Source organism: Myotis brandtii, unplaced genomic scaffold, assembly GCF_000412655.1.
Source record: "Myotis brandtii unplaced genomic scaffold, ASM41265v1 scaffold163, whole genome shotgun sequence".
Classification (NCBI taxonomy): domain Eukaryota; kingdom Metazoa; phylum Chordata; class Mammalia; order Chiroptera; family Vespertilionidae; genus Myotis; species Myotis brandtii.
The window spans coordinates 288,817-299,879 of NW_005355962.1; the positions used below are offsets into that span (position 1 = coordinate 288,817).

At 39.5% G+C, this 11,063-nt stretch overlaps 1 protein-coding gene across 2 annotated transcripts in view; it reads right to left on the minus strand.

Moving 5' to 3' along the window:
* The window catches only part of USP6NL (USP6 N-terminal like), a 177,709-nt gene that overhangs the window by 130,555 nt on the left and 36,091 nt on the right, over nt 1-11,063 (minus strand). Inside the window, exon 1 of one of the 2 annotated variants that reach the window (XM_005862284.2) lies at nt 4,177-4,317. The exons of the other annotated variant lie outside the window; for it this stretch is intronic. Coding sequence (XP_005862346.1) covers nt 4,177-4,249 — 73 coding nt within the window. The 5' untranslated portion in view covers nt 4,250-4,317. Of the gene's footprint in view, nt 1-4,176; nt 4,318-11,063 lie in introns of those variants that run through there. 2 annotated transcript variants of the gene reach the window in all.

Below are 11,063 nucleotides of genomic sequence, written 5' to 3' on the forward strand. Positions count from 1 at the left end.
TGTGGGGGTGGGGGGTGGAGGTGGAGGTTTCATCCAAAGAAACATGAGGCTTTTATTTTCTTTTTTAACATGAGACTTTTAAGGAGAACACCAGGCTCTTAGATAATACACAGCTACAATGATTACATTTGTGCCTAATGTACATTTGAATAGATTATATGGTTTTACAAAGGTGTTTTCCCTTCCTAACCTAGTCAAGCTGGGCCTTTGAGATGCAGGCTAACTAGGACATTACAGAGGAAAACTGAGACAGTTTATTTTTCCATTTGGCATAGAATCACTGATCCCATTCCTTTCCCTGGTTCACAAGATTAAATTGCTTTAACTCTGCCCATGATGACCTCATGGCAGAAGATACGACCCACTATTCTGCCCAGAGTATAATACCTCTTAGACTAGACTGTCTTAACATGTACCTGCTGCCTTTCTTTCTTTCCTTCTTTCCTCCCATTCTCCCTCCTTCCCTTTCAAACATAGCTGAGTGTTCCAGGCATAAACAGGGATCGTATCTTATTTTCTATCCCCAGTGACTAGTAAAGATTGAACACCTAAATGCATATATTTATGCACATTTGACCCTGTCGCCTATAAGGCAAGGATACTTTTCCAAAGACCAGTTATCCTGTGCCTAGTGTTCCTTTATTCTGTCCAAAATTGTATTACAAAACATCTATTCCAATCCATTTCAACTATCTGACAAATGTCAATCATTTCCATCAGTTCCCCACTGCATCATTAGAATAAAGAATGTGGGTCCACTAAAATTATCCTTCAAACAATGTTATTAGTTCTCTCCCTTTCTTATCACGCTAACTGTTGCAAAATTCTAAGTTTCTTAAAGAGCATTAACATGAACTCTTAGCACTGGATTTCACTAAGTGCTGAGTAGGTTGGGATACTTAACTTCAATGACAAAGCAGTGATTTAGCAGATGTTCTGAAAATTTTAGGGAAAATATTCTTTAATTTCCCTCCTTCCCCAAAGTAATTCTTAACCATACCTTGGGTCCTACTTATAATACAGTATATCAAGTTTGTTTATTATCTCATACCAACAAAAACTAATTAATAAAAACTTTTCAAAAAATTTATCATAGCCCTAGCCGGTTTGGCTCACTGGATAGAGCGTCAGGCTGGGGACTGAAGGGTCCCAGGTTCGATTCCGGTCAAGGGCATGTACCTTGGTTGCAGGCACATCCCCAGTAGGGCGTGTGCAGGAGGCAGCTGATCGATGCTTCTCTCTCATCGATGTTTCTAACTCTCTATCCCTCTCCCTTCCTCTCTGTAAAAAATCAATAAAATATATTTTTAAAAAAATTTATCATATTTCATCCCCAACTTTGATACTTTCCTTCACAAATCAATTTCCATACTATTTATTAATAGTCTAATATTAAATGTGAATACAATACATTGAAATGTTGCTCTCTATATTCATCAAATTTATACTATATTTTCAAGAACCGAGTCAAAAACTTTTCATATGTCTTTGTTTTATATATCTGTAGGACTTTGCCATTTATTAATATTAAAAACTGGTAAAATGTAACAATATTTTGCAAAAGGATAAAATGGTAAATAAGTTACCTAAATGATTAAAAATACTATTAGAATAGGTTTAGAAAACAAGTGTCTTAAAAAAAAATCTATGTATAAGTGACTCTGTTTTCCCAGGTTACAGAAAATTCTATCTGGAAAATAATAAAAATAAATATAGGACCAAAAGCTGTTCTACTGCTTTAGTATACAGTATCATTTAGTATTATTTTTCTATATTAATATGGCATTTCCCAAAAGTAATTACACTATCCATGTATGTGTGTGTGTAAGCACATTTATTTATTTTTTTAATATATTTTTATTGATTTTAGAGAGGAAAGGAGAGGGATAAAGAGATAGAAATATTAATGATGAGAAAGAATCATTGATCGACTGCCTCCTGCATGCCTCCTACTGGGGATCGAGCCCGCAACCCGGACATGCCCTGACCGGAACTGAACCTGGGATTCTTCAGTCTGCAGGCCGACACTCTATCCACTGAGCCAAACCAGCTAGGCTGTAAGCGCATTTTAAAAGGCAAGAAAAACCCAGCCAACCTGGCTCAATGGTTGAGTGTCAACCTATGAACCAGGAGGTCACAGTTCAATTCCTGGTCATTGCACATGCCCAGGTTTCAGGGTCAGTCTACAGTGGGGGTGTGCAAGAGGCAGCCGATTGATGATTCTCTCTCATCACTGATGTTTCTATTGCTATGTCCCTCTCCCTTCCTCTCTGAAATCAAAAAAAATATATTTAAAAAATAAAAGGCAAGAAGAATATCATTATTCGTTTCTCTGGGTATATTCCAACTAATCATGATTGTGACTGTAAACATAAAGTAGAAAAAGTATTCCAACAAAGAAATTCTGACCGTAAAGATGAAACTGTATGAATCTGATCATTTCAAACAGATTAGGATTAAATTAACTAATTTATACTATCCTGAAATAGTAAAAGGAGTAAGCTTTTCAAAAAATACCTAATTGTTTGAATCCTGCTATTCAGAAACAGGAATGCAGTCTTTGGAGGAAATGGAAGGAGGAATAAAGTAGAAAACAGGAGGTAAATAACGTAATGTGTTTTCAAAGGTAAATGACAATAGTTTCTGTGCTTTTGAGATGCATTTTTGTCCATGTATCATATTTCCCCATAAAATGAGGATAGACAGGAAGATTTCTAAGCTTTCTCTCAGCTATAATATTCTGTTGGTTGATTATACTATACTAGAGGCTTGATGCACGAAATTCATGCATGGGTAGAGTCCCTAGGCCTGGCCAGTGATCAGGGTCAATCTGTGGGGCTACTGGCAGGGCAATCGGGGGGCCCCCAGTGGCCCCCGCCTTGGCAGGCCTGGTGCCGCCCACTCGCCGGCCCTGTCCCCCACCGCTGCCGATTGCCTCCCTCTGCAGGGTGACCGGCAGGGCCTTCGGGGGGGCCCCCCGCTGACACCTGCCTTGGCTGGCCTGGGGCCTGCAGGCTAGGAGCAGCTCCTGGGTTGAGCATCTGCCCCCTGGTGGTCAGTGCACATCATAGTGACCAGTGGTCCCACCAATAGTTCCCCCGTTTGGTCAATTTGCATATTAGGCTTTTATTATATAGAATGTCATATTATTACTTCATACCATCAGTCTAAATTATTTTACATAGGACTTAAGGAATCTCATAAGCTTTCCTTTAAACATAGATTATATCAAGCTTTTAAAAATCCAAATAACTTATATATCATCTGAGTTATGCTATTCAAATACATAAAGACAGAAAAGTATATTTTACATATATAAGATATATACGTAAGTTTATCAATTAACTGATTTTAACGCATAGATTAAATTAGTAAAATTGCCAGTATTATAAACTTAGTTGCTGGCCTATATTTTTAAAAATCAATTCCTAATTGCCACTTTGGAGATTTACTATTTCAAATGTTTAAAAAGCAAAGTATACAAGTATTTCTTCCAAGATGTGTCTGCATTAGTTCATTTTAAGAACCATAAGTCAGACATGCAATTAAAAAAAGATTTTGAAAATGTATTTCAGCATATCCCAAACTGAGACAGGCATATTTGAAATAAAAACAGCATTGATTAAGCCTATAATCATAAGCAGAAAAAATTAATTATTCACTGAAAATGCAATAAAATCTACCATTCACTATTTCGTATTTGTAACTACTAGTTTATCAGCTATTCACAATAATAAGAATCATCTAGTTCTTTTGCCCTGCTATCGGCAGAATCCTAGGATGCTCCCTTCTGGTTTCTACCATAAACACTTATACTTTAAAATTAAAAGAAAAGAGAATTATATAAATTATTCTTCTCCCTCCAAAATACATAATGCAAGAGTATCTTTACAATGTGAAAAATACTGTTGCAGCAGATATGTCATAACCTCTCCTTGCTCTTCATACCTTTTAATATAATAATATGCTGCTAATGTGTGGTCTAAAAACAGTAATAATAAGGCATGTTAACATTTATGCCATAACCTGATTCTTTCAGATACAATATATCAGAAGCACAAAAGCATACACAATAACTCAAACTCCTTTTTTATATCTGTTCCTTAGGTCCATATTTGTAAAAATCTGAGTGGTGCCTTAAAGTGCTCCAATTGTTCATTCTAATACTGCTCCTACCTTCCTTTGCTGTGGCTGCCTTTTGCCTCGATGGTGTCACCAGTTCCTTTACAATCTGGAAGACTTGAATCATTGTTAGTTAACAAGCCAAAGACCCCAGCTGCTTCCTCCAGAAATCCAACAAGTTTCATCAGCAAGAGCTCATGGCATTTCTGCTTTCAGGAAGCTCAGGAACGAACACAGTTCAACTTCTGAGAAATAAATGCTTTGCTTAGCTATCCATGACGGCTCTGAAGCAGTTAATAAGAAACAACGAAAAGATAGGCTGTATCTTCTTGAAATGATGGATTCAACATGATTTCAGCATATGTGAAAACCAACATCCTCAAAGTCCCAAAGGTATGACTTTGCAAAGCAATAACAGTTATAAACAAAACAAAACGTGGGTAGTCATCTGTAAATCACTAAGCAGAGTGAAAACATTTTCTCACAAAAGTCATGACAGAAAAAATAAAGTGCTGTGCTGTAAATTCTCACATAGCGGATCACAGATGCTATGTGCAAGTTCTTAAAAACACACTCAGAAGCAGTCAACCAAAATACCCTGCACTGTCAAAGCCTTAATACTTTTTTCCAATTTCTCAAAAAATCTCGTATTTAAAATACAGAAAATAAAATATGGATAAAAATAAAACTCTATCTTGCTAACTCTAAGTTCCCAGAACTGCATAAAAGATATACCTCAAAATATATCCTCTAAAGTCCTTGCCCCCTACACACACACACACACACACACACACACACACACACACACACACCCCTGACATTCTAGTAGATGAAGAGAAGTTAAATACACTGGTCTCACCATTAGAGGCATGGACCAGAGAATTTCAAATCCAGTATAACCACCATTTCTGCCATGAGTTTTAACAGCCAAGTTTCAACAATGCTCAGTTAATATTTAATACCTTTTTTTACACATTCTATTTTTCACATAGCAGCCCTTTTCAAAGTAAATCCACAGAGTTAACTAAAAGAGAAAACTGACAGTAAGGTTAATATGATTAAATGTTATGATTTACTAAAGTGAATTTCCATTAGCAATTTGTTCTCCTTACTGTGCTGCAAACTTCCCTCTCTGAATTTTCTTTTCTTCTCATTTATTACTTTGATATTCTTAATGTATCATAAAACAATGACTGCCAGAGCAAATCAAAAGCAGTTCCTTTGCCTCCACACAGTTAAAGGCTTGTTATTTTCCCATTTTTCAATTGGACTACTGAGGCACATAGCGAATCAACCAAGGTTGGAAGTAAAACATAGGATCCAAAATTCAAAGGCTTCTCCTGCTTTCTCTGACACTAAGCCTCTTCTGTAAAAATGTACAGGGTGACGTTTCCAGCTCTTCAAAGAAGAGGTGCTATAATGTGTGCATATATATCCACCCATAATGTATTCTCCATATGCGTGTTAATTTAAGACTTCAGTACTACAGATCTATGGTAGTGCGAAAATATTTGCAAATGGAGGACAAAACAGGGCATTTATCCTAACTACATATTACCTTTAAAGACCATGTTTGTACTTGCAAACTAAATAAAAGCAAGAATTAAGATAGGTCAAAGACCAAGTTTTAAACCTCAAATCAAAATTGTACTCTTTAACGAATACCTATGAAGATTTGATATAGACAAACCAACATTTATTTTTTATTCTCACCCAAGAATATGATTTTTATTGATTTTAGACAAGAGAGGAAGGGAGAGAGCGAGAGAGAAACATCAACGTGAGAGAGAGATCATCTGCCTCCCGCACACTCCCTGACCGGGAATTGAACCCTCAATTTTTTGGTGTACAGGATGATGTCCAACCAACTGAGCCACCTGGCCAGGGCTAGACAAATCAACCTTTTAAAATCAAACTCCTCGCCGAAACCGGTTTGGCTCAGTGGATAGAGCGTCGGCCTGCGGACTGAAGGGTCCCGGGTTCGATTCCGGTCAAGGGCATGTACCTGGGTTGCGGGCACATCCCCAGTGGGGGATGTGCAGGAGGCGGCTGATCGATGTTTCTCTCTCATCGATGTTTCTGACTCTCTATCTCTCTCCCTTCCTCTCTGTAAAAAATCAATAAAAATATATTTAAAAAAAAAAAAATCAAACTCCTCAAATCAAGTTCCCCTAATTCTTTATAATCCCTGTTCTGTTTCCCAGGGCAGTTCTGAACACAAAATAGGTATTGTATCTCTGCATTTTCCAGTTCTTTGCATTTCCAGCTCCTGAGAAATTACTTCTACTCTTCTGGAAAAAAAATAAATAATGTCTTTGAGAGGTACTTTTCTGTTAGCTTTGCTCTCTCCCAGAGTATTTCTCTTTCTGTGCAAGGAAGGGGATATATAGGACATGACCCTCTCAGTCAACTCTACGCTCCATGTCTTATAAGTAAAGAGAAGAATATTTTATTCATGTTTCCATAAATCTTAATACTCATCGTCATCTATCTCACTGATATCAGTGCTGGTTTTGAAAATGAAAATCGTCTGAATGGCATGGCTCAGTGGTTGAGCGTCAACGTTGACCTATGAACCAGGATATCACAGTTCAATTCCCAGTCAGAACACATGCCCAGGTTGGGGGGCTTGATCCCCTGTGTGGGGCGTGCAGGAGGCAGATGATCAATGATTCTCTCTCATCATTGATGCTTCTATCTCTCTTTCCCTCTCCCTTCCTCTCTAAAATCAATAAAAATATATTTTTTAAAAGATGAAAATCATATAGTAATCAGTTTGGACACACTGTTTCAATCCTTACCTTCTGCTAAGCTAAGCAACCAACAGCTTTTCTTCTCTTGTTCTCTTCTCATTGTTTTATCACACACTGCATCAGTAAAAATATTTGAGCACATATTCTATTATATGTAACTGAGCTGTGCTCTAAAATGTCAAGATCATGAAAGGCAAAGAAAGACTAAGTAACTATTATAGATTAGAGGAGAGTGGAAAGCACAAAGTTAAGATAACTAAATGTAACACATGATCCCAGATTAGATATTGGACCAGAAAGGAATGAGGGAAAATGTATGACATTTTGGAATAATTGATAAAATTAAAATACAATCTATAGATTATCAGTGTTAATTTTCTGACTATGAGCATTACACAGCAGTTATATAACAGAATATCCTGTGTTTTAAGAAATATACCCTGAATATGAAGTATTTAGGGGCCAGTACTTAAATTTACTCTTTAATGATTCAGGGGAAAAAATAATATTAATATAGAATGAGAAAGCAAATGTGGTAAATGTTAACATTTGGGAAATCCAGGTAAAAGAATATATGAGAATTTGTGTTATTCTTGCAACATTTTCCTAAGTCTGAAATTATTTCAAAATAAAAAGTTAAATACTGACTATATATTCCAATATGTATACTTATTTAAGAATGATATAGAAATATCTACATAAGTTTAATCATACAAAAGAGTAATTTTAAAGGATGAGATAAATATAAAGAATACACATGTGCATATATGCGGTTTCCATTAACTCTGTGTACAAACACATGTGCACTCTCATATTTGCTTCCTTCACCTCATAGGTCACTCTGAACCCTCCTGGAATGAAAATTCCAAAGGCAGACATACCTCTGGGTTACTCTGACATGGATAATTTTAAAAGAATTCATATCCAGCATTGGCCAGTTTTGCACAGAGAGTTGGCCCGCATCCTTCGGTTGCACATTGGATCCCTAGCCCCGGTCGGGGCTCATTCAGGAGGCAACCAATCAATGCATCTCTTTCACATCTATGTTTCTTTCTTTCTCTCTCCCCCTCCCATCCTCCCTTCCTTCCACTCTCTCTAAAAGAACAATAAAAAAAAATACCCTCAGGTGAGGATTAAAAAAACATAGAATTAATTTCCAGATCCTTAACTTCCATATATTAAGGATTGCTAAAGCTGACCTGCTTGAGAAGATGCCTGCAGCAGGGATCCTCCATTCCCATCTCCCTTCACAATCTCCTTTCTCCAACTTTATAAGAAGGCCAATCCTTGCCCTAGCTGATTTGGCTCAGTGGATAAAGCGTCAGCCTGCGGACTGAAAGGTCCTGGGTCAAAGGCACATGTCTGGGTTGTGGGCTTGATCCCCAACAGGGAGTGTGCAGGAGGCAGCCAATCAATGATTCTCTCTCCCTGTCCCTTCCTCTCTAAAATCAATAAAAATATGGTGTGTGTTTTTGTGTGTGTTTTTTTAAAGCCAACCCTCATTCATCTTACTATGGTACAGTGCTCCACAGGGTGAAAACATGGGAGGTGGGGGACAATTCCTTTAGTCAAGGCACAATAAATAACAGCCCATTCCCCTTATAAAAGTATGAGTTTCTAATAAAACATTACTTTATAGTAAATATTTATCAAAATTTATATTTGTTGTTTTTACCAATGGCATTAGGATAAACCTCTGTGAGGAAAGTGGAATAGATGTATAATTTCAGGGAAAAAAAGTATGCAAAATCTCTGGCTACTAAGAAATAGCTTATTCATTTTTTAAGTGAATGACACTGTGATACTTAAATGTACCTGGATATACTTACAAGGAGGATGAAACTGTTTTTGATTGTTTTGGGGTTTTTTTTTTCCTTATTGGGCCTCTGGAACAAAGAACTGGTTTAATCATATTGCTTAGTTTTTATCATTGATCCATGCACAGCCCAGCTTTATTTATTCACTCAACTATTTAATTATACTTAAAAATTTATCAAACACCAGAAAACAATTACCCAAAACAAAAACTAGGACCTTAAACATAAGCTACATTTAACTTATAGACCTGCCAACCCCATTTCAACCCAAAGTAACAATCATCCTGAATCCTATACATACCTATCATTCCCTTTTTCTCCTTTATTATCTACTAGAGGCCCAGTGCACAAATTCGTGCACAGGTGGGGTCTCTCATGGTGGCCTGTGGAGATTAGGCCCCCGTTCGCACCCCCAGCCTCGAAGCCCTGCAGCCCCGCCTGGCACCCTGCCTTGGGCCTGGCACCGCCTCCTTACCTGCTCCATCATCCTGCCTATGGGGCGATGAATTGGGGCCGGGCCACCCGCCCGGCTCCCTCAGTGCCTGGGAGCCAGGTGGCAGCCCCGTCCATCATTGCTGCCACTGGTCACCGTCTGCGGGAAAATCAGAGGGGCAATCGGGCCTCCACTCACACCCACTTGCCTTGGCCTGACGCTGCCCACTCACCTGCTCCACCATCCCGCCATGGTTCTGCTCTCGGGGCCGGTAGCGCCTCCACTGCCACCTGCTGCCAGCACCATGTCGCTGACACCCTCCATGTTCCATGCCACCCCCTAGTGGTCAGTGCACGTCATAGCGAGCAATTGAACTCCTGGTCTCCCTGTCAAACTCCCAGTGGAACCACCGCCCAAGGGGACAATTTGCATATTAGGCTTTTATTATATAGGATATATCTGTACCTAAAAATGTGTGTGTGTGTCTGTTCTGAACTTTATAAAAAGAATGTCATGTTTTATATAATATTTTGGTAACTGTATTTTTCTTTAAAATGATTCTATTATATTCTAGACCAGTGGTTATCAATCTTTAGTACATACTGAAATTGTCTGGGAAGTTTTAAAAAGTATGATGCCTGGGTCCATCCACAGGGATTTGACTTCTTTGTCCTACAATGCAGCCTGAGCACTACAAATTTTAAAAGCTCTCCCAAATGATCCTAACATTCTGCCAAGGTTAAGAACCACTATTCTAGAAGAATGATATAGGAAAAGCTAATTACATGTGCATAAGTAAACATAAAAGGTACAAAATATTATGATTCCACTATTGCCATTTACACACACACACACACACACACACACACACACACACGGGTACACAAAGAAAAAATATTAAAATGTTGCCCTAGCCCATTTTGCTCAGGGGATAGAACGCTATACTTTTCTACAGAGAACAAATTTTATTAATTCTTTAAAGATTTTGGTTTTATAAAAAGCTGTATCACCTCACCAAATCTACACTAATAAAAGAGAAACATGGTAATTGGCGTACGACCGCTACCCTTTTCATTGGCTAATCAGTGAGTATATGCAAATTAACTGTCAGCCAAGATGGCGGCCGGCAGCCAGGCACTGAAGCGAGCAGGGAGGCTTGCTTGCTGCAGATTCCAACGTTCCCCGCCTCACTTGCCAGCCTCTCAGTTGCAACTCTAAGCAACTATATACTATGTTGCAAATAAGAAGCTAAACAAAACCCCAGAAAAGGGCTTCCATTCAGCCGGGCTCAGACCTCAACATTGTATCTATGTTTTCAGCAGCAAGGCCTCAAAGCTAAAACTGGCCCAGAAAAAAAAAAAAAAAAAAGAGAAGAAAACAAGGAGCGGTTGGAAGCTTTAGTCACTCGCCAGCCGGAAAACAGCCCTCAGCCCCTCACCCAGACTGGCCAGGCACCCCAGTGGGGACCCCCACCCTGATCCAGGACACCCTTCAGGGCAAACCAGCCAGCCCCCACCCGTGCACCAGGCCTCTATCCTATATAGTAAAAGGGTAATAGGCCTCCCAGCACCGGGATCAGCGGAGCAGCGAGGCTCCCGGCACCGGGATCAGCATGACAGGGGGCAGCGCCCAAACCCCCTGATCGCCCTGTGGCTCTGTGAGTGACAGGGGAAGGCGCCCCAACCCCCTGATCAGCCCTGCTCTGTGCCTGATACGGAGGAGCTCCCCAACCTCCTGATTACCCTGCGGCTCTGTGTTTGACAGAGGGGAGCTCCCCAACCCCCTGATTGCCCTGCGGCTCTGTGTGTGACAGGGGGCGGGGCCACAACCTCCCTATCCGCCCTACTCTGTTCGTGACAGGGGAAGGCACCCCAACCCCCTGATCAGCCCTCCTCTGTGCCTGATAGGGGGGAGCTCCCCAATCTCCTAACTGCCCTG